The sequence below is a fragment of the Canis lupus genome, chromosome 24 (genome assembly GCF_011100685.1).
Source record: "Canis lupus familiaris isolate Mischka breed German Shepherd chromosome 24, alternate assembly UU_Cfam_GSD_1.0, whole genome shotgun sequence".
Taxonomy (NCBI): domain Eukaryota; kingdom Metazoa; phylum Chordata; class Mammalia; order Carnivora; family Canidae; genus Canis; species Canis lupus.
The window spans coordinates 18,678,243-18,705,548 of NC_049245.1; the positions used below are offsets into that span (position 1 = coordinate 18,678,243).

The 27,306-nt window shown below is 45.6% G+C and overlaps 1 protein-coding gene across 5 annotated transcripts in view; it reads right to left on the minus strand.

The window, feature by feature from the left end:
• Positions 1-27,306, minus strand: part of PTPRA (protein tyrosine phosphatase receptor type A) — a 171,017-nt gene that overhangs the window by 1,192 nt on the left and 142,519 nt on the right. For 3 of the 5 annotated variants that reach the window (XM_038571770.1, XM_038571769.1, XM_038571773.1), the window contains 12 exons: positions 25,323-25,359; positions 22,733-22,830; positions 21,478-21,597; positions 20,558-20,724; positions 19,924-20,059; positions 19,085-19,234; positions 17,833-17,926; positions 17,461-17,537; positions 16,851-16,985; positions 6,433-6,558; positions 6,201-6,352; positions 207-342 (listed from right to left, as the gene is read on the minus strand). In XM_038571770.1, coding sequence (XP_038427698.1) covers positions 207-342; positions 6,201-6,352; positions 6,433-6,558; positions 16,851-16,985; positions 17,461-17,537; positions 17,833-17,926; positions 19,085-19,234; positions 19,924-20,059; positions 20,558-20,724; positions 21,478-21,597; positions 22,733-22,830; positions 25,323-25,359 — 1,428 coding nt within the window. Of the gene's footprint in view, positions 1-206; positions 343-6,200; positions 6,353-6,432; positions 6,559-15,805; positions 15,959-16,850; positions 16,986-17,460; positions 17,538-17,832; positions 17,927-19,084; positions 19,235-19,923; positions 20,060-20,557; positions 20,725-21,477; positions 21,598-22,732; positions 22,831-25,322; positions 25,360-27,306 lie in introns of those variants that run through there. The other 2 variants (XM_038571771.1, XM_038571772.1) reach the window with 2 other exon arrangements.

Consider the following 27,306-nt stretch of genomic DNA (forward strand, 5'->3'; position numbering starts at 1 on the left):
GGGGTACCCAAGCACCTCTTTCTAGTCTTCACGAGGCCACTCAATTCTCTTCCTGGTGATAGGGCTGTGTCCCTCTGCTCTGTCACCAAGGCTTATTCTAGCTGGGGCACCTTGGGGGAACGATGGGCCCCCTGGAAGAGCCTCCCCCACTGGGCTAGCCCTCACAGAGAAGGTCTGTAGATGCGGTGGTAGTGCAGGCAGCTTACCAGTGTCTGGACCATGTGTGGCCTCTGTAGCCTCAGGCTCTTGACGGTTTGGAAGACGTCCAAAATCCCCTCTGCTTTCACCCGTTCCAGGACTGTGCTTAGGGCACAGAAGGTCCCCGTCCGTCCTGCCCCCGCGCTATAATAGAGCAGACATACCACATCTGTTACAGTCCACTGTGCTGATCAGGTGAAGACAGTGGCACTGAGCACAAAAAGGCCAAGGTGGAGGCTGGTGCTCATGGGAAGGGCTGTCATCTAATGGAGATGGTGGGGTAGGGTAGAGACAGGGGCCGATTTGCTCCTCTCCACATAAGCCCCATACTCATACTGCTCTGGAGAGGAAGGAGTACCCCTGCTGCCTTTTCTGATGCCCCACTTTGTCTGCTTGCGGGACTTGCCCACTGGACAGTGGTGGAAGAACCTCTTGCACACTCCCTCTCACCCAGCACTGAGCCTTCACTGTCTATCTATAAATGTGCCTGAGTTGTCCTGCTGCCCACTCCTGTTGGGATTCTAGTCTTCTCTTTCTTTTCCTGATAAACCCTGAGCCTCTACAGGGTGTGTGTGTGCGCATGCTGATTCTTTTCCATGCCTCTCATTTGCTTCCTAAATCCCAGGAACCCAGACTCTATGACACTATCCACCATGTTCAGTGTCATCAGGTGATTCACTAGACCCTTATTGAGTGCCTGCTGTGTGGCAGGAGTTGTGGTAGGGAGCAATATGCCCAAACAATAAGATATATAGTGTGGGAAGGAAAAAGAGGAACAGGAGTTCTAGGCAGGGTGGTCAGGGAAGGCTCTCTAAGTGAGTGTCACATGAGCAGAGACCTGAAGGTGAGGACAAGGCCCAACAGCTGTCTGGGAGAGGAGTATCTCAGGCACGAGGCAGGATATCTAGGTGTGGGAGCTGTGTAGCTGGATTTGATAGACGGAAGGACAGAAAGAAGGAAGGAGAATGATAAGGGTGAGGTCAGTGCCCTCAGGGAGATTGTCAACCCCCTGGTACACCTGCCTGGCCTGGGCAAGAGCTCAGATCAAGTTGGGCCTTGTGAGCCACTGTCAGGATTCTAAGTGATGTGGCCTGACTGAAGGTTTTAGAAGGATTTCTCTAGTTCTCTAGCTACTGTGTTGTGAACAGGGGGAAGGTTGGGATAGGGAAACGAATGAGGCCAGTATAACTACTGGGAAGAGCGGATGGTGGCTTAGACAGAGGGGTGCTGCTGGTGGATGGAATGAGAAATAATTCTCAAACTATTTTCCATGTAGAGCAAGGCTGGAGATTTGATGTACATGTGTGAGGAAATAAGAACAGTATGGCTTCAAGGCTTCTCATCTGAGTTAGCTGGGGGACTGAAATGCCACTTGTTGATTGGGGGAAGGCTGAGCAAATAGTAGGCTTAGAAGTAAAGATGAGAAGTTCTGATCTCAACTATTTTTTAATATATTTTTTTATTTTTTAAAGATTTTATATATTTATTCATGAGAAACTCAGAAAGGCAGAGACATAGGCAGAGGGAGAAGCAGGCTCCCTGCAGTGAGCCTGATGTGGGACTTGACTTCAGGACCCCGGGATCACACCCCGAGCCAAAGTCAGATGCTCAACCACTGAGCCACCCAGGTGCCCCTGATCTGAACTCCTTCAACTGAAGATACCCTAGTGGAAATGTTGAGTAGGTAACTAGACATATAAATCTGGTGTTTAGGGGAGAGGGTGAAATGGTGGTAATGACACAGGAGTTGGTACGAAATCCAGCAGACAAGATGGGCTCACCTAGGGGAGTGGCTGTTAGTTGACAAAGAAGAGATCTAAGGAAGTCTATCTTGGTCCTGGACCACAAATGGAGAGGATCAGCCAATGAGGACACAAACCAGGAGAGAAGCTCTGCTGAAAGCATTCCATAGAGAAGTGAGTGGTCAACTGTGTTTGATATTGATAAAGGTAACAAGACAGAATAATCTCTGGATCGGCAATGTGGAGGTCACCAAGTAGCCCTCATAGAGGCAGCTGCAATGGAATGTGGGGGGCGGGTAGAATGGGTTCAAGAGAGAATGAGAAGAAAGGAAGTGGGGAGTTAGTTGGAACAAATCTTTTGAGAAGCTTTACTATTAAGGAAAACAGAGGAATAGATGGTACCTGGAAGGGAATGAGAGGTAAGAGTTTTTAAAATATTAAAATGAGAGAAATTATAGCATATTTGTATGAAGATGGTAGTTATCCAGAGGAAAGGACAAAAGGGGATGGAACCAATATCCAAGTGGACAGTGGGTATGGCAGACAAACCCTACCGTGGCCCCCCAAACCCCACCCCCTGGTGTTCATGCCCTTGTGCAATCTCTTCCCCAAAAATGTAGGCGGGATGTGTGAGGTGCTTCTAACCAGCGTCAATGGCAAGTGTGATGAGATGCATGTAACCACATGTATGTGATTATGTTACATGGGATCATAATGCCTGTCTTGCAGGGAGACATTCTCTTTTTTGCTGACTTAGAAGCAAGCAACCACCCTGGGAAGGTCCAGGTGGCAAGGAACTTCCACTTGGACTTTCAAACAACAGAGGCCCTTAGTCCAGCAGCCCACAGGGATCTGAATGCTACCAACAACCAAGGAAGCTTAGAAATGGATCCTTCCTGATTGAGCCTCAGATGGGAACACAGCCCTGGCTAACACCTTGGTTGCAGTCTTGTGAGACCCTGAAGCACAGGACTAACCTAAGATGTGCTCAATTGCTGACCACAGAGACTGTGAGATAAATGTGTGTTGTTTTCAGATGCTAAGTTTAAGATGCCAAGTTATAATATTATTACATAGCAATAGATAATTAATGATTAATGCAGCTGGCTTCAGAGAGGGGTCAGACAACTCATCCACTGAACAGGAGGGAATCAGGGTCCACAGCACCACTGCAGGGAGATGGGCAGTAGTGTGCTGGGAGCATATGGAAGTTCTGATTGCTTCTCTATTCTTAGTCAAACAGAAACAGCGTCTTTTCTTAAATATGATGACAGAAAAGGTGGTGATAGTATCTAGGTTTGAGAGGAGGTGTGAACTAATCATCTAGGACAAAGGCTGGCAAGGTTTTCTGTAAAGGGCCAGATAGAAAATATCTTCGGTTTTGCCAAGAAGAGAAAAAAATCAAGTTCTAATTGCACAATTCTGACTTCTTGTATGCTGGGCAGCAGTGTGAGACAAGGAGGGCACCACATATGGTCTCAATTCTTTGCTGCTGGAGCACGAGAGCAGCCAGTACATAAACAAAAGGGCAGAGCTATGTTACAATAAACCTTATATATGGACAATGAAATTTGAATTTCATGCAATCTTCATATCATTAAATACGTCTTCTGATTTTTTTTTTTTTTTTTTAAATTTTAAAACGTGAAAACAGTTCTTGGCTCGCAGATCCACACAAAACCAGGCAGCAGGCCAGATTTGGCACCAGGCCCTAATATGTCCAGCCATGGTCTGGAAGAATGGAGGGTGCAGAAACTAAGGGCCTAATACAAGGCCAGTGGTCAGGAAGGTAAAACGAAGCCTGCAACCTGGTGCTTTTTTTCAGCCTCATTCAGCTGCATGGTGCTGATGCAGGGCAGCTAGAGAATCTGGGGTTTGCAGAGAGAGGGTGACCAAGGGAGACAATAAAAGTGTAGGGAAGGAAGGATTTATCTGGACAAGCCAAAGAATTATTTTTTCTTAAGTTTTTAATTTTTTTAAAGTAATCTCTGCCCCCAGGGTGGGGCTCAAACTCACAACCTCGAGTTCAGGAGTTGCATGTTCTACTGACTGAGCCAGCCAGGCGTGCCGCCAAGGAATCTTTGTGATTTTGCCAATCCAATGGGCACAAAGCCATGCTGTGCTGTTTTCATTCTCACTTCTCAGAATATTACTAGTAAAGTTTAGCATCTTTTCATGTTTACTGTCCATTTGTATTAGTTGGTGCACTTTGCCATTTCTTTCTTTCTTTCTTTCTTTTTTCCATATCATTATTTTTAATGTCCAACATTTATAATATGAAGGCCAGGGTTTTCTCAACTCAAGTTTATAAATTTTCAATTGGCTTGTGAGGCCAATAGGGATACTTCTTGTCTAATTTGGTTTCTGGGAAGACTTCATTCAGGTCCTCAATGGTCATCTGATCAAACGGAATTATGTTCTTCATCTTCTCCAGCTCTTTTTCATATTCTTCAATCCTGGCCTTTGAGAGGGACAAAAACTCAGCACAGCTTTTCACATCTTCTTTTTCCTCAGCATCCACCTGGACAGTGTATTTATCCTCTGGCACAGGAACCTTCAGGGCATTAAACTTCTTCTCAAAGTCATCTACCAAGCCAGCCTTTGCCACATTGGCCTTGTAGTAAGCCCAGTTGATAGCAGGTGGTTTCTCAGGAAGAGTAGCCAACCTGGAGGTAAGCATCTCATTCCAGGATTTCAGGGAGTTGGCAATGGTCTTCTGGTTGCGGGGTATGATCTCCCCAAAAGCTACCCAGTCAATGGTTTTTAGAGCAAGTTTTTGCCCAGCCACCTTGAGATCCTTCACCGACCCCGGCGGCCCACAGTCCACAGCCCATTTATTTCTTTAAAATATTTTTAAAGTACTTTCTTTTGTATAGGTAATAAATTAGCATAGTTCAAATTTCAAAACAGCCCCCCAAATGAAAAGCTTCTTTCATATTCCATTTTTTTGCTTTCGGATGCATTCCTGGGAAAGTGCCAATGTCCTCAGATCCTCACCTGTCTGTCCTTCCAGAGATATTTTTATGCATATACCAATAGAAAAATATATTGTTTTCAAAAGTTTATTTATTTAAATGATCTCTATACCCCATATGGGGCTCAAACTCACAACCCAAGATCAAAAGTTGCATGCTCTACCCACTGAGCTAGCCAGGTGCCCCCCAACAGAAACACATGTTCTTTCCCTATGTCCCATTTATTTTGCTCACAAAGCAATACATCTAGAGGATTAACCCATACTCAGTATATAAGCAGATTCCTCATTAATTTTTGCAGCTCTGTAGCATGAGATCCATCATAGCTTATTGAGTCAGCTACCTATTAATATGTTTAGATAATTTACAATCTTTTACTATTATAAGCAGCACTTTAATCCTAGTGATTATTTCCTTTTGGCCACTTGAAGCATATTGACTGGATATATTCTTAGAAGTTTCTTTGCTCATTTCTCTTTCTCTAAAGGTTTTTTGAGAGAGAGTGCACATGAACACTCCCTGCTGAGCAGAGAGCCTGACATGGGGCTTGATTCCAGGACCCTGGGATCATGACCTGAGCTGAAGGCAGCTGTAAGCCACTTAGACACACCCCCCCCCCCCCCCATTTTTCTCTTTTTAAAAACCAATTTGTAGTGATTTATAATATATTCTTTCTTCTCTAAGACTTCTTCCCCCAATTATAAAAGCAATTCAAACTCATTGTAAATTTTTTTCCTAAAGTGCAATCTCAAACAACATGCCCCAAACAAAATTCACCTCTGCCCCCCAAAATGAGTCCCCTTACCATAATTCTTCTGTCAGTGACGGCAATCATGACCAGTAACCCTGGTTTAAATTTGGGATACACTCTACACACTTGACTCCTCTTTCACAACTATGTTTTCAGTCTTGCTCATTTTTCTTCAAACTTTCTCAAAATAGTTACCCTTTTCTCTTTTCCTCTGTCTCTTAAGAAGGCCAGACCCTCACCCCCACTAGTGCCCATGGTCTCTCCACTGTCAGTATCCTCTGCTGCTCTCCTGTACCACCCCATCACCATCCCAAATGCTTCCCTGTCCAATATTTTAACATCACTGGTTCCCTAGTACTTAATGCAAAGTTCAAACACCATGATCTTCTCTTATTATCTGGCCCTGTGCTGGCCACCAAACTCAACTGCCAGGTGCTCCTCAGTACCCTGCTGTTGTCTGGCTTTCCTCACTGTCGCTTCCCCTGCCTGCCTCTCATTGCTTTCTCTCCCACTCTGAGGGCTGGGGAGAGGTACCTGCAGTGCACGGTGATGGGGTGGTTCCCTGACTGCTGCTGCTGCTTCTGTACGGCCGCAATGATGCTGATCATGCCCTTTCCATCGCTGGGGATGCCCACTTCAGGCCAGCCGTGGAAGTGGAACTGCCGGATCTGCCGGCTCTTGTTCTCCTTTGGAAGAAGTGGGATCAGAGAGGCAGGGCACCCTGGCTTTTCCCTGCGGGAGGAGCTGCACCCCCCAGCCACCTTACCCTGGTGTTGGTGACCAGGAGGTCTCTGACAGTGTAGCTCTCACATTCCTCCTCTTTCTTCAGCTCCACTGTGATGTCTCCATAGGACACCACTCCATCGGAGGGCCAGTACTGGGCACACTTTTCCTGGAGGGACAAACGGGAGATGTGAGGTGCTTGGAATACCATGAATAGAAGCATGGCTGTCCTTTGAGCTGCCTGCTCCTGTCTTCCAATTACCACCTCTTATAGAACATCCTTCATCTCCAAAGTGTCAAAAACTCAGAGTGTCATTACGTTACTTAATATCACTCTAATTAACTTCTGATCCTCACTAGGACACCTACAGCTGACCCTTGAACAACACAGGGTTGGACTGCATGGGCCCACTTATACATGGATTCTTCTGGATAAACACAGTACAGTAATATAAAGTACCAATTTTCTCTTCCTTATGACTTTCTTTCTTTTTTTTTAGGATTTTATTTATTCATAAGAGGCACAGAGAGAGAGAGACACAAGCAGAGGGAGAAGCAGGCTCCCTGTAGGGAGCCCGATGTAGACCTCAATCCCAGGGCCCCAGGATCCCACCCTAAGCCAAAGGTAGACGCTCAACCGCTGGGCCATCCAGGTGTTCCCCTTATGATTTTTTTAATATTTTCTTTTCTCTAGTTTACTTTATGGTAAGAATACAGTATATAGGGATCCCTGGGTGGCGCAGCGGTTTGGCGCCTGCCTTTGGCCCAGGGCGCGATCCTGGAGACCCGGGATCGAATCCCACATCGGGCTCCCGGTGCATGGAGCCTGCTTCTCCCTCTGCCTGTGTCTCTGTCTCTCTCTCTCTCTCTGTGACTATCATGAATAAATAAATAAAATCTTAAAAAAAAAAAAAGAATACAGTATATAATAGATAAAACATACAAAATATATGCTATTAATGTCACTGATCAGTCCTCAGGTCAGCAGTAGGCTATTAATTATGTTTTTGATAAGTCAAAAGTTATATATGGATTTTTTTTAATTGAAGTATAGTTGACACATGCTACATATGTTTCAGGTATACAATATAGTAATTTGGAAAATCTATATACCAGTGTAGCTACCATCTGTCACCAAAGAACACTATTACCAGACCACTGACTAGATTCCCTATGCTGCAGCTTTCATCCCTGTGATATATGCAAGTTTTCGACTACACAAGGTAGAAAGAAGGGGCTGGGAGTCAGTGCCTACCTAACCCCTGTGTTGTTCAAGAGTCAATCGTATATTTAAAAACTTAATTCCCGGGGTAGCCCGGGTGGCTCAGCAGTTTAGCGCCGCCTTCGCCCCAGGGCCTGATCCTGGAGACCCAGGATCGAGTCCCACGTCGGCTTCCTGCATGGAGCCCGCTTCTCCCTCTGCCTGTGTGTCTGCCTGCCTCTCTCTCTCTCTGTGTCTGTCATGAATAAATAAATAAATATGTAAAAAAAAAACCTTAATTCCCTTACTGGACATAATCACTTAGCCTTTTGGTTTACTTATTTACAGTTTAATTTGCAACACGTGACAGATCTCTGAAGAGCTCTGACCATCATTTCAGCTGCATTCAACACTTAATAGGGTGGAGGAAGAGGAATGAATGTTTTTGCTCCAATTTCTTTTCCCCTCTCCTTTGCTCCCTCGGGGTGTTTCCACCTCTTATAGGAGCTTACATATGTCAGACTGCTAACCCAGAAAAACAGAGCCCCACTGAAAGTACCATCCAGCCATGGTGCTTCAGTAGAGCCCAGGGCACAGCATCCACCCCTCCCTCCTTTCCTTCCTCTTGATTTTTCTTTTTTTTTTTTTTTTTTAAACATTTTTATTTATTTATGACAGTCACAGAGAGAGAGAGAGGCAGGGACATAGGCAGAGGGAGAAGCAGGCTCCATGCACCGAGAGCCCGACATGGGATTCGATCCCGGGTCTCCAGGATCACGCCCTGGACCAAAGGCAGGCGCCAAACCGCTGCGCCACCCAGGGATCCCTCCTCTTGATTTTTCAATTTGCAATGGCACCTGCATTTCTGTCCTTGCAAGTGAATAGGAGAGTTTACAGCTTGTCTTTGCTGGCACCTGGCTCAGTTTCTTCTACAGCTCTTTGTGGGCAGGGGCTGCCTCTTTTCATCTTTATCTCTCTAGCACCCTGCACACTGCCTGCGTGTGTGGTAGGCTCTCAGTAACTGCTAAATGAATCTGTTCAATGTTTGCAGAACAAGTCAGGCTATAAATACGTAAATAAAACAATATAGCCGACTGTCCATTTCTTTAGAGCATTTGGGAGAAGATCTTAGATTTCCACTATTGGCACTTTTAAAATCTTCAACCATAAACATACTTTATATTCATTAGGAAAATTATGAAGAGTAGAAAAATAAAAATAACAATCTCTTAGTCCAAATAAAATCATTACTAAAAGTCCATTTTAGTGACTCTTTTCGCTTTTCCTATGTGTGATAATTCATTTTCTCCTTTATAAATGATGCTGAGCTCATTTTAAACCACAGAATTATCAAAGTGGTAGATCAGGGAAATGTCACAGACCAGTGCTTTTCTACATGTACCCACTCAGAGCCCTGGAGATGCTATGGGGGTTGGGGCTCTGGGCCCTCTCCTCAACCAGAATGCCTTAAAAAAAATTCTAATTAAGGCTCTTAAACAGAGATTATGTTGGTTTTCAGGTCACTGGTGGGAGGAATAAATTTTGCTACTCCATTTTCTTCCCAAATCTGCCCTCACACAGTTTACCAGCCAGGACTAACAACTGGGGCTTTAAAACTGTTACAAGTGCTAAGATTTAAATGGGCTTGAGAGAAACGGGGTGTATGACCCAGAATCACACTATGACTAGAAAAAGTGTGGTCCCACACTTTATGGCTTGAGACCTTAATTTTGGCAGTGGGGTATGACAAAAGGGGCAGACTGGAAGAGGGCCACCATAGATACAGAGCTAGGGAACTAGAGCTGTGGACAGGCAGTCAGTCCACAGTAAAAGCAAATGGGGAGTCTACTGTGGCTGGTCTAAGGGGTACAATTTCTCAAAGTGATTATATGTGGTTGGGACTGACCAAGGGGTTAGATCAAGGCCACAAAGTGAGTTTCAGTTCTATAGGTAAGCAAGTAAGGTGTGCCAAGAGGAGACAACCCTGGTAAACTTCTGGGGTTAGGATTTAAGGGATGATGTAAAGAGAAGCCACAAAAAACAATTACAGATATTGGACAAATGGCAGCAACTCATTCTCCTCAGCCAGGAGAAAGTACAGGGTTTATTTAATTTAGCTCTCCCAGTGGGCACAACGCAAACAGAGGAAGCAGGCTGGACTTAAAAACAAAGCCAGGGGATCCCTGGGTGGCGCAGCGGTTTAGCGCCTGCCTTTGGCCCAGGGCATGATCCTGGAGACCCGGGATCGAATCCCACGTCGGGCTTCCGGTGCATGGAGCCTGCTTCTCCCTCTGCCTGTGTCTCTGCCTCTCTCTCTGTGTGTGTGTGTGACTCATAAAGAAAATAAAAAAATAAAAAAGAAAAGATTAAAAAAACAAACAAAAACAAACAAACAAAAAAAAACAAAGCCAGCTACTTAAGAGGAAAAAGGTACCATGTGAGGGCAACAGCAGTCCAGAGGCGCCTCTCACATTTGTGGGGAGGATAACGGTAGACAGAGTGGACCCTGAAGCAGCACTAGTTCAGGAGGCTGAGTTAAGCTGCTGGAAGGCAAAGTTTTGAGGGAGGTTTTGGAATACTCAACAAGAGCAGCTTCAGTTTAGAGAGAGACCTATTGGGGTGATCCTCCTCTGGGTCAAAGGAGAGGAACCCCCTTCCTCAGGAGGCAGAACGTGGGCCTGGGAATCCGAAGCAGGGACCAGCAGTGGCTGTACCTACTGATGCCCACGGCTACAGAGGCCTGGGGATCTTGCTGAGTGGGGAGACTCACATGAGAGCACAGAGTTGGAGACCAGGCCTGTGCAGAACACAAAGCAGTGACAAATACGGGACCCTCCTGTCAACGAGTAGTAGGCTGTGACCCATCAGAAGCCATGCCCCACTTAGCAGCTAGATGGCAAAAGGGAATGAGGGAAAATGGAAAGGAGATTTAAATTAAGCAAGTGACACAATAAGGAAAGAGGGCCCAATTCAAGTCTTGGGACTAGATGTCAACATGAAAGGCTCTTAAATTTTGTATGCTGGGTATTTTCCCTCAGGACCTCAGGAAGCTCAGAGAAGATTTTAAGGAGTGACTATAGTTAGAATTCTATTTTTTTAAAAAAAGAATTTATTTATTCATAAGAGACACAGAGAGAGGCAGAGACATAGGCAGAGGGAGAAGCAGGCTCCATGCAGGAAGTCTGATGTGGAACTCGATCCCGGGACTCCGCGATCATGCCTTGAGCCAAAGGCAGATGCTCAACCACTGTACCACCCAGGCGTCCCAGGAAGGGAGCCGGACATGGGACTTGATCCCAGGTCTCCAGGATCACGCCCCGGGCTGAAGGTGGTGCTAAATCGCTGAGCCACCTGGGCTGCCCCAGAATTCTATTTTCAAAATGATCTCTGGCTGCCATGCGAAGAAGTGACTAAAAGTGGGTGGGAGTGGAATCGGATAGATGGCTGTCAGGCTACTTCAGTGGTGCAGGTGAGTGCATGATGGTTTCAAGGAGGGGTCTGTTGCTGCACTGGAGAGAAGTGGACATGCTCAGTGTATGTTAGATCTCACTGATGTGGGAAGAGAGGATAATGTGGGAAGTGAGGAAAGGGCAGTAATGAAGGTAAACTACTGGGCGGAAGGTGGGACCACTTACTGAGATGGTAAGAGCAGGGTGGACTAGTATGGGGGAAGGAGGAAAATCATGTTTCATCTGGGCCAGGTGGAGTCTGAGATCCTTATCAGTCGTGCGAAGATATCCAGTGGGCACATGGATACACCAGTCCACAACTGGGAAGCAGAGGCTGCATTAGAGACACAGATTTGGGGACCTCTGGCATACAGATAGCATTTCAACCCACAGGACTATATGAAGCCCTCAAGGGATAGTGTGTTAAAACAAACAACAAAGGGTTAAGGCCTAAGTCAACTTCAACAATTAGAGGACACAAAAAGGAGGAGGTGGTCACAAAGGAAACGAAAGTTGCTGCCAGGCCAGTGAGGGGTTGACATCATGGAATTCAAAGGAAGAAAGTGTTTTGAGGAGGAGGGAGGCGTTGAGTATTTCAGATGCTGCTGTAAAGGGTCAGAAAGACGAGAGGAGGAGGAATGGCAACAAGGCAGTCATCAGTGATGCTGATGGGAGTATTCTCAGAAGGAACAGGATGAGGAGAGAACCAAAAGGAGGAAGCCAATTCTTCAAAGGTGTTGTGCTAGGAAGGAAGGGGGTGCAGAAAAATAGGATATAGAAGGAAGAAACCATGGGACACGAGAGAGATTTTTGTTTTGTAAAGACAGGAAATGCAACAAGGCACAGGCTGGTTAGAGTAATGCAGCAGAGAGGGAACTGCTGATGGAGGTGAAGGAGGACTGCAGTAACATGCCGGAGGCGGCAGGAGGGGAGCATGCAGGCACACTGGACACGTGGATGGAGGGGTGAAGGAACCTTTTCCCACCGCAATAGGAGAGGTGAAAGAATGGGTACAGATCTGAGGAGGCTGGTTGCTTGCAGGAGGGAAGGTGAGTGCATTCTCATCTGATTTCTTAGAGAAGAATGGGCCAGGCTGTGAGATAAAGTGCCAAGAAAGTAAAAGACCAGGAGGGAATAATGGATGTTAGCAAGGGAGGGATTATAATAATGACATGTCATAAAAACTCTAAAGGGAATAAGGAAGAAAGTGAGAACATGAGGGGAGTTGGGGGCTGAGAAGGTGGAGGAGTCCATGGCTCTGAAAGAGGACTTCAACTACCTCCATTTTGATCTCAGTCTGTACTTTCTTTCTTTCTTTCTTTTTTTTTTTTTTAAGATTTTATTTATTTACCCATGAGAACACACAGAGAGGATTGAGAGAGAGAGGCAGAGACACAGGCAGAGGGAGAAGCAGGCCCCACACAGGGAGCCCGACATGGGACCCGATCCCGGGTCCCCAGGATTACAACCTGGGCCGAAGGCAGCGCTAAACCGCTGAGCCACCCTGGCTGCCCTCAGTCTGTACTTTCTGATTAAGTTTTTATTTCCAGTTTCTCTCTTAACTCAGGCAAAAGACCTGACAGGAAAGCATCTAGGGATGGAAACTGACATTATCCCTCAAGCAATAATGACTGTCCTGACCTCTGCAGATGACTGACCCCAAGACAGTGATCAACCTGACCTTTCTGCCACCTGCATGCATCCACTGACCTTTGTCTCACAGCTCCCTTATGTGAACCTAGAAATGTCTTCAGCACTTTGGACACAATCTTTGAGACACTAACCCAGTATCTTCCCCATGCTGGCCTCACTGAAATGAATTCCTGTTTTATCTCCACTCATCTCTCTGCCTTTGGACTGTGGCAAGTGGCAAGTGGCCGAATCTGGCCTGTTTGGGAGCCCCGGAGCTAGGTGCTCTGTGCCCTTGGGCCGTGGTCACAGCTCTAGAGATGTGATGGAAGATAAAAACTTAATGTAGGGGCAGCCTGGGTGGCTCAGTGGTTTAGTGTCGCCTTCAAACCAGGGTGTGATCCTGGAGACCTGGGATCGAGACCTGCGTCCGGCTCTCTGCATGGAGCCTGCTTCTCCCTCTGCCTATGTCTCTGCCTCTCTCTCTCTCTCTGTGTCTCTCATAAATGAATAAATAAATCTTAAAAAAATAAATAAATAAAAACTTACTGTAATAAGAGGGAAGTAGTGAGAGGGGGCGTGCTCTCAGCAGATATTAAGCTGGGCAGGATGTGGGGTGCCTGGCGTTGAGATCCCAAAGGCAGCACAGATATGATATGGGTAATTTGTCATTGCTGTGATTTGAGTGGGTGGCTGGGGGAGCTGAGAGGCCAAAGACCAATGGTAGGACCAATGGATCACCCTCATGGATACTTATGGCTTCCAGAGGTAGGCATAGAGGCCAGCAAGAGGCAGTAAGCCAAAATCATCAGTAGTTGAGGATGGGAGATGGGAATAAGTACTCAAGTCCAGTAGCAGAATTTTCGGGAAAAGGGCTTTAATCTCAGATTTTTTTTTTCTTAAGATTTTATTTATTCATTCATGAGAGACACAGAGAGAGAGACAGAGACACAGGCAGAGGGAGAAGCAGGCTCCATGCAAGGAGCGTGACGTGGGACTTGATCCCGGGTCTCCAGCATCAGGCCCTGGGCTGAAGGTGGCGCTAAACCACTGAGCCACCTGGGCTGCCCTAATCTCAGATTTGTTTTCAGGTTATGGACTCTAGATAATAATATCCTGAAAGCTACAGTAGAAGCATTTGTGTCTTTTCTCCAACTGCTTTTAACCTCCTCCTCCTCCTAAATAGCACCTAGTTTCTTGCATGGTATGAAGCTGACAAAAGTGATGGGGACACACAGCTTTGTGGCAGGTGTCTAATGCAATCTCGTTCTACTGACTCTTGGATAAGTGGAACACAACCTCGGGTTGGGCTGACCCCATGCAGAAACTGCTGGTACTGCTCGGATGAATAGTCCAACCTAAACTACTAAGGGAATGCAAGCCTTACCAAGCATGTTGGTGGATCCCTCATAGTTAAGATGGAGTAGGAAAAAAACAAAAACAAAAACAAAAAACAGGGAGAAAAGAGGATTTTAAGTTTTAATTCCTTTTGGGATTTTAATATATATAAAATTTACAATTTGGGATTAAGACTTTTTCCTTGGGGGACACCTGGGTGGCTCAGCGGTTGAGTGTCTGCCTCCGGCTCAGGGTGTGATCCCAGAGTTCTGGGATCAAGTCCCACACTGGGCTCCCAGCGAGGAGCCTGCTTCTCCCTCTGCCTATATCTCTGTCTTCTCTGTGTCTCTCATGAATAAATAAATAAATCTCTAAAAAATTTTTAAAAAGACTTTTTTCCTTGGGAATTTAAAACCAGGTGTGGGGAGTGGTGGTGTCACAGTTGTATACGTATAAACACCTTTCACTGTATCATTTAGGCTTACTGTGTTAGTATCTCTGGAGGCGACACTTGACAAGATGGATGGAGGATGGAACAGGAAGTGAAATTCTGTCAGGGGCAGTGAGGCCTTATAAAGAATGTCATTAATATCCTGTTCTGATTCATTTCAGAAGCTTCTGAGGGCAAGAACTGCCGCCTGTCTCACTGGCCCTGCAGAGAGGCATAAGGCACAGTGGTGGGTAGAGGGGACTGCAGGCTTGGTCAGTGGCAGGAGACTGTGTGTATGTGGCCCTTTCTCCCATTTCCACCCTTTATTCTCACTAGGTTTTCTTCGAGGATGAAGAGCCTGATAAGCTGAAGGACAAAGTCTGAGATATTCACTGGGCCACATTTTATTGCAGGGCAGTGGACTGAGAGATACTTTTGCTTGCTGCCCCAGTACTTCTGCCTGCAGCATGGGCCTGCCCATCATAGACCTGGAGGCAGGGAGTGTGGGGATAATCTCATGCAGGTTCATGGTTTATCTGCACCTTCCATTCTGGCTTATTAGAGAGGGCTGGGAGACATGCACCTAGCTCTTGATAACACAGTAGTTGGCTGCCTTATTGCAGAGCCAGAAACTGTGCCCCAAACCTCTCATCTCATCGGGATTGTTATTAATGGTGAGTGAAGACTTAAGAAGTATGTCTGTTGATGTAGGGACATGATGGAAATTGGAAAGAATAGCTAGTGAGTTAAATGATTAAAATTGAAAAAAATCTTGACATAAAGAACATCAGGGTGTGCAAATATGTTTAAAGCCATGTCAAAGGACGCCTGGGTGGCTCAGCAGTTTAGTGCCTGCCTTTGGCCCAGGGTTTGATCCTGGAGTCCCTGGATCAAGTCTTGCATCAGGCTCCCTGCATGGACTCTGCTTCTCCCTCTGCCTGTGTCTCTGCCTCTCTCTGTGTCTCTCATGAATAAATAAATTAAATCTTAAAAAAAAAAAAAAGCCATATCAAAGTTAAACTATACAAGTAGGATCCCTGGGTGGCGCAGCGGTTTGGCGCCTGCCTTTGGCCCAGGGCGCGATCCTGGAGACCCCGGATCGAATCCCACATCAGGCTCCCGGTGCATGGAGCCTGCTTCTCCCTCTGCCTGTGTCTCTGCCTCTCTCTCTCTCTCTCTCTCTCTCTCTCTCTCTGTCTCTGTGACTATCATAAATAAATAAAAATTAAAAAAAAATTAAAAAAAAATAAACTATACAAGTACAGAATGGGAAAGGTGTAGTTTTTATAATAACAAATAATATAAAATACACTTAGTGATTTTTATTTTTAAATGGTTGTAAATTCAGTGAATTATCAGTGGGCGCCACCCTTAATTCTTCATGCTACCTCTTCACTATCTTTTGGGACAGACCCCTTGTCACCATCCCTGCTGAGTCCAGGCCATCATCAGTACTGCCACAGCCTCCTCTCTGCTTGTGGTTGCTCATTCCGAATTTGTCCTCTTCACTAAGCCAGAGGGACTTTCAAAAAAACACAAATTTGATATTGTTAAGGGCTCTTACACTGCTCTATAAAATTCAAAATCTTCACTATGGCTCAGAAAGACTTTTATCAGGCCCTTGCTGGCTTCTCCAGGGTCCTCAATTCTGAAGTCACATGCCAGGTATAACGAAGCTCCCATTTACTGCACTGTGCAGCCACAACAGTTTTTAGGATCATAAACACTGTGTAAACACAGACTAAGCCACCCAGCAGTACAGTGAGAGGTGGGGGCAAGAAGGTAGGCAGAGAAAGAGAGACCCCTGACATGGAAAGTGCTCAGCAGAGGCTGTATAGTTGTGACTCAGGAACAGGTTAGGAGATACCCCACACTGAGTGGGGCTGACCCAAGAGGGCCTCTAGGGTTCCTTACATTCTGAATTCTCAGACAATTCTTTTTTTTTTTTCTTTAAAAGATTTCCTTGCTATTGAATTTTAACAGAAGAAACATCTAAGTTATTTCTCAAGTTCTTCTGTCTTCTTTTCTGTAGTCTGCAAAGAGGCCACTCATCTTCCCACAGTTCATTTTTCTGGCCTACAAGGCACCCTCTTCTTAGGGACACTCAGGAGTTCCACATTAGAGCCTTGGTCTGGCTCTGCATCCCTCGTTTCACTAGCTCTGCCCTGCCTGGGAGGTGGGAGGAGGAGGTGTGCATAAAGCTAGGCACTGGGAAAACCATCTTTAGGAGAGAAGAGGCAGGAACTGTCTGGCAGCTCAGACCGCATTGCTCTTCCAGTCCTGAGAGAAACTCCTGACTGCTCAGGTCAACTGCTTGAATATGGCTCTTTGGACAGTTTAAGCTAAACATTTCTTCTTAGCCCCTCACCTTTTCCTGTGCTGTTTCCCACAGCCCAGGACCTGACTGAGCTCACCTGTCCTCGCTCCTCCAGTTCTGTCAGCATTACGATAGAGCAGGATTTCCACTCCCAGATCATTCGCCAGAAGTCCTCAATGGTGTGGAGAAGAGGGCCCTGGCTGGCGATGTAGGAGTCCTTCTGTCGGTAGCCCTGTACAAGCCAGGTCAATGGTAGGAGTAAGGTGTTTTAATCAGGGAGGGGCTAGCGAAGAAGACAGACCACTAGGATGGGATGGGGCTGCTTGGAGGCAAACTCAACCCAGGCAGACCTCCCCTTTGGTCAAGGACCAAACCCTGTCTGACATGCTGGTCTCCTTCTACAAGGGTGGGGGAAAAGGGGACTGGGGCTGGGATGAAGAAAACAAGAATGGGAAAGGCCAGAGGCTTTCAGCCCTTGGCCATGGTCTGTGCTATGAAATTTCCCCTCAAGTTATTACTCTGGTGTGTGCCCTCTGTATTCCACATCACATTCTGTTTTCTAGGGCCTGACAGACCTAATGTGCAGGCTGGGTAAGGTTCTGTATTTGACGACGGACTCAAACACAATACTCCCACCCACTGGCACTGCAAGGCCCAGCCAAATCTCATGGAGCAGGGGCAGTCCTGGGGACACAGCCATCACTTACGTCAATGAAGGATGCATTCACGTAGTCCGTGTTCTCCTCACCCCTCTTAACTGGAATGATCACTCTGTTGAATTCATCTGCAGGAAGGACAGAAGCTGTGGCTCCCCAACATCATCTGTCCTCTCTAAATCTTTCCTTTCTCGCCAGGCCCTGGGTAGGTATAATCCCAGCTGCAATAACATGCCTGTTCCCAGCCCGAGAGAGAGAAACCTCTTGGCCTTCATGCTTTTCTCATTTCCAGAAGCCACTAAAGAACTAAGAGCAAAAAAAAGGCAGTGCCCTAATTCTGGTCTCCAAGTCGATAATGAATTAGTAACCTCAGAAGTGGAAGGAGGGAATACTAAGGCTTTGGAGAGGGGGGAGGGCTCTTACATGGAATGATCTGTAAAACCCGGTTCTTCTTCATGTTGGCTGGAAGGTTTCCAGTCCGCATCTTGTCATTCTGGATTTTGATTGATGTTAACTTCTGAATCGGGAAGGAGAGGGGAAACATTACTGATCCCTGTAACTTGGCAAGATTATGCCTGTCAGACATGGATCTTCAGGCTACTCTGATTGCATACTGTTCCTCACTGGGGCCCTGACCTCCACTTCCACATGTTCTTGCTGGAACACTATTTCTTCTGTCATAAGCTCAATGAACAAGCCAAGAGTGTTTGGGGAACACTGCCTTGTGGGCTCCTGTGGACCCTTCTGGGATTCCCCGGGACTGGAATTATATGATCCTGGAGCAAGGATCCTAGCTTCATAGGAAGGAGTGTGTCTGCCTTTCTTCTCTCCCTGCTGTTCTACCCCAAAGGCTAGCTTGGACTCTTTAGAAAATCTTATTTTCAAATGCATATGCTCCCTTCTCCTGATTCTGAGGCTCCTTTCTGATCCTTGCTACTTAAAGTGTAGTCCATAAACCAGCAATAGTCTTGTTATGTTAGTAATGCAGAATCTCAGGCCCTAAGTGTTTCCCCTTGCCAAATCAGAACCTGCATCTTAACAAGATTCTGTGGTTATTCCTGTGCATGTTATAGTTTGAGAAGAACTGCTTTAAGGGATTTGATCTTTCCCACTGCTGCCCAGAATCTCTTTGGAGAACACTTTATTGACAGAGGTGTGACATGTTCCTTAGGTGTGCTGAGAACCACTGTCTAATGGCAACAGCAGAGGTCAGCAACCACGGGCCAAATTTGGCTTGCTGCCTATAAACAGACTTTTATGGAAACACAGCCATGCTCAATTGGTTTATGTAGCATCTATGGTTGCTCTTTAAAAGTTTTAAGCAGTTGCAACAGAGACCAAACAGCCTGCAATCCTAAAATATATACTGTCTGGTCCTTATAGAAAAAGTTTAGGTTGCTGTAGATTATAATCACCTGTGTATGTGCGTGTGTGTGTGTGTGTGGGGGGGAGTGTGCAGGGTGGGTTGGGTGCCTCAGAATCACCCAAGCAATTCTAACATGCAGGATGGGTTGAAAATGACGAGGTTACGAGTAAAGGGCCAGAAACTCACCTCTTAAAACCATGCACAAGGGGATTCCCCATTTGTTGCTAAATCTCTGAGAGCCAAGCATCCCATATTCCCCAAAGCACGTGGATTCTTCAGTCTGGAAGAGGGAGTTCAGCTCCAACTCACCTTAAACTCTTCCTCTAATCCATTGTTGCTGGTCCCTGGGATTTTGTTGTAAATTTTCTGCAGATGTGTTTCTAAAGAGGTCACCTCTAGTTCTGTATCTCCATAGAGATAATGCTCCAGAAGGGCTTGGTATATGAAGACATACTGCATCTGAAATGCCACGATGCCCGAGTTCCCAGTTACACACTACATGGTCTCTGTGGTGCCAGATTTCCCCTTACCCTCAATTCACTCCAGTTCACTTCTCCTTTGCCCTTAACAAGTATAAAATTATTCACCCTTGTTGTGCCAGTTTAGTGAGGCAGGACTATAATGCATGAGTCCTCTGGGGGTGCTTAACTTGGGAGGGAGGGTCCTACTCTGGCAGCCTCCTAGGGCAGAAGCCTGAAGATAAGGACAAATCCAATTCCTGCTCATTCTGACAGTATAGTCTGAAGGGGTTGTCTAAATCTGGTGACACACAAAACCTGTGCCAGCCTCCGGTGCTGCGCCCTTTGTACCCCATGCCTCAACCACAGAGCTGATCCTACTGCTGCTCTTGGATATGGTTGAGCTGAGTCACACCTTCGTGGGCACTGGTTTTCTCAGCTGCCTGCACGTGTGCTTCTCTCAGGACCTGTTTCGTGTCCTTAGAGTCTAGTGCAAATGACACCTGCCTCCCAACTCCAGTAGGTGTAACCTCCCCTGTGCTCTATGTCTCTTTAACACAATTCTTAAGAGTCCTTCATCACACTGCATGATGATCATTTACAGTAACCTAGGAGGCTGAGTAATCCATACGGCTATGATGTTTTGATCTTGGAATGTCCCCACCCTCACCTTACCCACAAATCACTCACATCTGTTTGCACCATCTGGCAGCGCTGTGCCCGGATCCGGCTCACAAAGCCATACACGTCCACTTTCCGCTCTGTATGCATCATGTCCAGCATGGCATCAATGACAACAAAGGTACCTGTACGCCCTACACCCGCACTGTAGCCAGAGAGCAGGGGTGTTACTGGGATGGCCAGCATGCCTTGTGAGAGCATACAGGGAGGGGGCAGCAGAAGCCAGGGCTCTTTCTTCAGGCCACCAAATTCTAATTCTGAATGGGGAATAGCTGGAACACTCATAGAGCCAACAGCCCCACCATACCCTGGACTCCATATCTTTAGTTATCAGGACCAGGACCATGCACTTAGAAAGGTGTGAAGGCTCCAAGCACACAAAGCAGCACTCACTCTAGCTTTCTGGCTTCACAGCAGTGGTTTCCCCACCCCCAATCTTGGAAGACTGCCCTTCCCTCTTTCCTCAAATGCTCTATACCCAGCACCAAAACTTAGTCTCTTTGGCTGCTGCCCTGGGACCCTAACAGCTTAGCTGCTCTTTGTTAGTGTCCTGTCCTCAGCCAGGGCCCTTGTGCTTTCCCTTGCTCTGACCATAGGAACAGAATATGGTATAAGCGGGGAGCCAAGGGTCAGCCACACTGACCTGCAGTGGACTACGATGGCCCCTGCAAACTGAGGGTTACAGGCTTTCACCTTCTTGAGGAACTTGAGCATGCCGATAGGGGTGAAAGGCACCCCAAAGTCTGGCCAGCTGGTAAAGTGGAACTGAGTGATGAGGCGCTGTGGCTTCCTGTTGGTCACGTCGCCCACCTGTGGATGTGAGGAGATCCTGTGTGTTGGCCCTGATAACCTGGGGTAGGGCAGTGCCAGGGGAGGGAAGGGGAGGCTTTGGGGCTGGGGCCCGGGCCAGCTGTGGTAGTCAGTGACAATGGAGAAGTGAGAGTGTATCCAAGGAAGTGTTAACCATGGAGAGAGGACTTCTTCCCAGGAACTCCATGAGGTAACACAGGGCTGTTACAATTATTCTCAGCTGACAGAGGTGAAATGTGAAGTTCAGAGAAGTTAAGTGACCCTGTCAAGGCCTCAGAACTAACTCATGGCAAGGTCAGAACTAAAATACAGGTCTCCTGACTCTTGGTAAGCCCTCTTTTCATAGTACCACATAGCCCCTCACCTGAAGGCAACCTTTGCTCAAGCCTCCAGAGTCACTCTAGAGGACCAAGAGCAGGAGCCACCACATCCTTAATGTCAGGAGCCTTTGAGGTAAGAAGAGGTAAGCCAAGTACCCAGAAGATTATACCACTTCCTGATGCACTTGGTTTATACCTATGATGATCAAATTCTATCTCAATAAAAATTTTTTCTCTTAGTCATGAAAATGCTCCTTCTTAAACTTTGATAAAGTTCCCTGGGAGTTCAGATCTCTGGTTTCAGAGTCTAAACATACCTCACACTCAGTGAGACTCCCGACCACCCTAAACTGGGGGATGACCCAGTCTATTCCACCCTCTTAGTGTCAACAGATCCTAAACAAGAGCAGAGAAATGAGGTAGGAGACAGTACCTGCTGAATGCAGAACTTCCGCACTGTGTAGTCCACCAGGACAGTCACATCCTCTACTGACACACGGATATTCCCATAGGTCCAGCAGCCTTGGTCTGGCCAGTACTGGGCACACTTACACTGGAAAGGAACAGACATGCATCCCCTGATGACCTCAGACCTCCCGCCCTCAGCGTATGTGAAGGACATGAAGGAAAGGACCACAAAAGCCCAGACAGAAGTCTCCAGAAAGCCCCCAGAGAAGGCCTCTTCTCTCACTTTGGTCAGCTGCGGACTTATTTAACTGTTCTTTTTTCAAGTTTCTCAGCTTCCATATTGGTAGCAGTATGTCTTGACTTTTACATAGCCCCAGCCCTATACTTCTCATTCTTTCCCACCTGTTTCCTCAGTTTATGGCAAACTGGAAGTTACTTTACCTACGTAAGGTGCTCTTCTACAATATCCCCAGTAATGATCTAGGGACAGGACTGTCTGAACTCCTGGAACCAGCAACCTATGAGTGGGTTACCAGGGTGGAGTGATGCCTTCTCTGATGCCTGGGCCTTAAATAGCTTCCAAGAATCAGAGGTCAGGTCAGAGGAAACGAACCTATAGCCTAGCCCTAGTGCTGTCCCTCCGAAGCACTGCAGTGCTGCTGATTAACATATCCAATACCCCAGGGTGGGGATCAAGGTAACTTGATCTGGGAAAAGACAGTCATGAATGGGAGTTCCTCTCTGGGGCTTGATCCAGGGCTCAGGACTCATTCTGGCTGTGACACAGTGATAGGGCTGGCCAGGCATGGACTTGGCAGCCCCAGTCACAAAAAGAAAAGGACTAGTCAGAAAGCTGCTTGCACAAGGATCAGGCAAGGGCCTCAGATTCCATTGTACTCCACAGGGTCTCAGTTTATATAGCTCCCACTGCTAACTCAGAGGAGGTAGAGGAAACCAGGAGAATGAGGGATTGGAGAGGCCAGGGGAAAAAAAAGATCCTCTGTGGCTTTTCCTTGCAAAATGGCCCAAGTCTTTCTCCCAGGTTGCTTTGAAACCAGGGTGAGTTGTCTGACTCACAGACACAGGAAATGTGACCTAGGCACAACTCTGAGGTTCATCTGAGGTTTCCAGGCCCTAGGAAAGTCTGGTAAGCACACTGGCTTGGGTTCTGCCTGGATGAACGAATGACTGGCACAGGAGCCACAAAGGATGGACAGCCCAGGCTCAAACACAGGAGTTCCTCTGCTGGTCATGCCTACCTACCTAATTTCTTCACTCACCTCCTTTCTCTCCTTCAGATTGGTCACCATGACAATGGTGGCTGTGTTTTGTTCCCAGATCATCCTCCAGAAATCATTCACTGTTTCTTCTTTTGGTCCTAAAGTAGCCAATAGCAAAGATGAGGAGAACACACACCAAGGGGAAGAAATCTGCTGGGAAATTGGGAACATTCATTCCTGACTTTTGGAAGCCTGTGCCCACATGTTCAGTTAAATATCCAATCCATCTATCCATCTACCCACCTACAATGAACATTTCCCATCCACCCTGTGTCAGGCACTTCACTAGTTAGTGAAGGGGGGTGGAGATTGTCAAAATGTAAAGAGAACACAGGTAAGTCTCCCAAGGATTTTATAGATGAGAATTGGAAACCGTAACTGCTCACTAAATACCTATGCTATTGGCTACACAGTGAGCTAAGTGCTGGGACCTAGAGGATCCATCAGTAGGTTACTACAACAAACTGGAAGAAAAATGGGGAATAAGGCATGTGTCAAAGAGATTTCGGAGAAAGAAATAAGAGGACCACAAATATTCAGGGCAAGGAACAGGTAGGAGATCTGCATGATCCCAAATCTGGTGTGGTTGATTAGACGGACTGCCTTCCAGTCATGGAGACAGCCAGAGAATAGAGGAGAAAAAGCAATTTGGGGGCTGAAGAAGAGGCATATTTTAGTGAGTTTTTTTTAATTCAAAGATTTTATTTTTAAGTAACCTCTACACCCAACCTGGGGCTCAAATCCACAACCCTGAGATCAAGAGTCTCATACTCTACTAATAAGCCTGCCAGGCGCACCTAAGGCATATTTTAGTTTTTGATGCTGAAGTATCTGTGGAGGTATCCAGGTGATGGGGTAGAAAATTAGTTTGAAAAAGTGGCTCAAAAAGTTTAAGAGTCAAAAAAAAAAAAAGTTTAAGAGTCAGCAGTCACTCAAACAGAGGTGGATATTAGATGAGGTCTCTCAAAGAGAATACAGAGGGTGAGAAGAAAAGAAGAGGTCAAACAGAGAATGTGGAGATCTTCAGCACTGTTCAAGTTTAGACAGAAAAAGCCTGAGAGGAAGACTAAGGAGGAGCAGATGGAGAAGCAGAACTGAGAAATGGTGCCATGAAAGACAAGAACGGAGTTTCAAGGAAGTAGTCATCCACAGATTTGGGGAGAAACTATATTTAAGAAGGCAGAAAGAAGAATAAGAGCCAGAGAAGGAATATTTAGGAAAGTGAGAAAAACTGAGAACTGAATGTCAGGAAGTAACAGGAAAATTTCAAGGAGTGTGAAGTATTATGGAGAGGTTCAAAAGGATGGGAGTCTGGGAAAAGGTCCATCAGAAAATTATAGGTGACCTTAATTTAACAAATATTTTAGCATCAACAAGGCCCCATGGCAAATACAGAGAGGAAGAGATTGTACATGACTGTTGGTGCTAAAAGGAACATTAAGTAGGTTGGCAGCTGAGCTGGGTTTCAGAGGGTAGATCTGACTTGACAGATGGCTACAGAGGGTAAGAGAAAGCAGGGCCTGGTTAGGCAGTGGCTAGGCTCCAGTGGGAGACTGCAAGGGCAAGAAGGATCTAAGGTTTTTCTCAGCCACCTTATTTTACCTAACTCTGTTTAATCTCTACAATGGTACTTGTCCAATAGAACTTTCTGCAATAATGAAAATGTTTCGTATGTGCGCTAATCTGATAGTCTCTAGCCACATGTAGCTATTAAACCTTAAAATGTAACTAATATGATTGAGAAACTGAATTTTAAATTTTACTTAATTAAAACTTTAATTTAAAATAGCCACTTGTGGCTAGTGGCTATTGTACTGAACAGCTAGCTAGCTACTTACCAGAACTTCTGTTAATTTTGGTAAATATTGTCCTCTACCAACTAAGGACCCCAAAAAGGCATGAAACATTTCCTGTTTTATTCCTCTACATATCCCTATCACCTAGGCCAGTGCCTGGCACATAACAGATGATCAATAAACATTTGCTAAATGGCTAAGTAAATGGGCTTTAATGGACTATAATAACATTAATTACTTTGTAGTGCGGTAAACATCATGACATTTTTGCTAGGATCCCAAAGGTAGAGGACACTTGTTAAAACGTAGGTCTATGGAAATGTGTATAGAGTATGTATAACACAATGGCACTGGGTCCCTATGAGGGGGGACCCATCATCTGGCTGGCTCATCTCTGAGATGAGCCAGCCAGAACCTTGGGAGGTAGCCAACCCTCTCTGGAGACTGAATCCAAATTCAAACTTTGAGAAGCCTGACTTGAACCTAAGGTTCCCATTTGGCCCCAAGACAGATGACCTTATTAGACTGTGTTACGTGTGTATGTGTAGACTTCTCTAGTCTTTTCTATGCACCTACACAAAAGGACTTAACAGGAACCCTAGATACTAAGTCATTAAGATGAAGGCCCTTAGTTATAAATGTGCAAGGCAGATTGTATTTCTTTCAGTGATAGTAATTACAGAAAAGTTACTGCATTCTGAGTCATCTATTTAGCATTTGGAAGAAAAAAAAATCCAAACCCACTAATGAACTCATGGTTAAGCCCAAAAGTAAAAAAATTATCATTACTTTACCTTGTGCAGCAATGAATTTGTTCTTTTCTTGGTAGCCCTGAGGGCAGGGTGGGGGAGAAGTGAGGGAGAAAAAGAAAGTGAGAACTAAAAATGGATAGGAATGAAATTCTCCAGACTCCCAACCAGTTAACAAAGGCTTCCTTGTGAAATGGTCCAGGCAATTAAAAAGATTTCCATTCTAGAAATTTCCAAAGGATTAGCTTTGACTACTAGGAATCAAAGATTTCAAAGATCACATGGTTGAAGTAGCCTTCTCAAAGTGAATTATTAATTAACACTGGTCTAAAAACATCCAAATATCTAGTGAAATGCAGGGGCACCTGCACTGCAATGTTCATAGCATCAATTCCACAATAGCCAAACTGTGGAAGGAGCCAAGATGTCCTTCAACAGATGAATGGATAAAAAAGATAAGGGTAGCCCGGGTGGCTCAGCGGTTTAACACCGCCTTCAGCCCAAGGCATGATCCTGGAGACCTGGGATCAAGTTCTGCATTGGACTCCCTGCATGGAGCCTGCTTCTCACTCTGCCTCTCTCTGTGTGTCTCTCATGAATAAATAAATACAATCTTAAAAAAAAAAAAAAGTGTATATATACACACAATAGAATATTACTCAGCCATCAGAAAGGATCGATACCCACCAGTTATGTTGATGTGGATGGAACTGGAATGTATTATGTTAAATGAAATAAGTCAATTGGAGAAAGACAATTATTATATGGTTTCATTCACATGTGGAATATAAGAAATAGTGTGGAGGACCATAAGGGGAGGGAAGGGAGGAATGCTGAATGGGAAGAAATCAGAGAGGGAGGCAAACCATGAAAGACTCTTAACTCTAGGAAACAAACTGAGGGTTACTGGAGGGGAGGTGGGTGGGAGGATGGGGTAACTGGGTGATAGGCATTAAGGAGGGCACGTGATGTGATGAACACTGTGTGTCATACTCAACTGATGAATTACTGAAAACTACATCTGAAACTAATGATGTACTATATGTTGGCTAATTGGATTAAAAAAAAAAAAAAAAAGAACATCCAGAGGCCTAGGCTAGACCCTGTTTCTGATGCTTTCTCAACAGGTGACAATCTAGGTCTTAGTGTTAATGGCTAAGAGCCCTCCAAGGCAGAAGCTGTATGTGGTGGTTGGATCCAGGAATGAAGCTGGGCCCACATTAGGAAGGAAAAGGGGGTTCTTTTCTTCTCTTTTAAGGGGTTCTTTCCTTCATAATGCTTTACTCAGGTGCAAAAACCTTTGGAAAAGAGCCTGTGGGTATGTGGAACAGTTCCCAGTGTCAGACAACAGGGTTCTTCATTACAGTAGTGGGAGACAAGAAGCAAAAGGGCCTGGGAATGTCATTTGATAAGGAGTGTCAGAGAAACTAACAACTGGCAGATATTTCTTTTTCAGTCTTTGTTTTAGTTATTTATCTTTTCAACCTCACTGTTTAAATGTAGTTTAGTGTTCACTTGAGAAGTCCTAGGTAAGTGAAAAGAAAAATCATCTGATTTAAGGATTATAAATCACCCTCTGCTGCTTGAAGACAGCTATAAGATTGTCAGTGAGGGAGGAGGCAGCTTCATGTGACCATGTCACATCAAGATGATGATGCAAAATACAAGTCTGCAAGGCAGTGGCAGAATAAAGGAAGGACTTGAGTCTGAGAAGCCACATCCTATTCTAGTTCAAACAAGAGCGGGACAGGGTTGTTTCCTGGCACAGAAGGAGAAAGCTTTAGGCCCTGAGCTGGGCAAAAAGTCAGTAACAAGAAGCTTGTTAAAATTTTTACTGAGAGGGGGAATTTAAGTTTCCACAAATGTTTTTAATCATTAGAAGATGGAAACTGAGAAAAGCTTAATTTTTTGTAACTAGTCATTAAAACTGAGCAGCTCTTGGAATGTGGTAAGCCATGTCATATCCCTGCTCCATGAGAAGACACTGCTAATTTCTCACAGGAGCATGTGGGCCATGAACAGTTTAAAA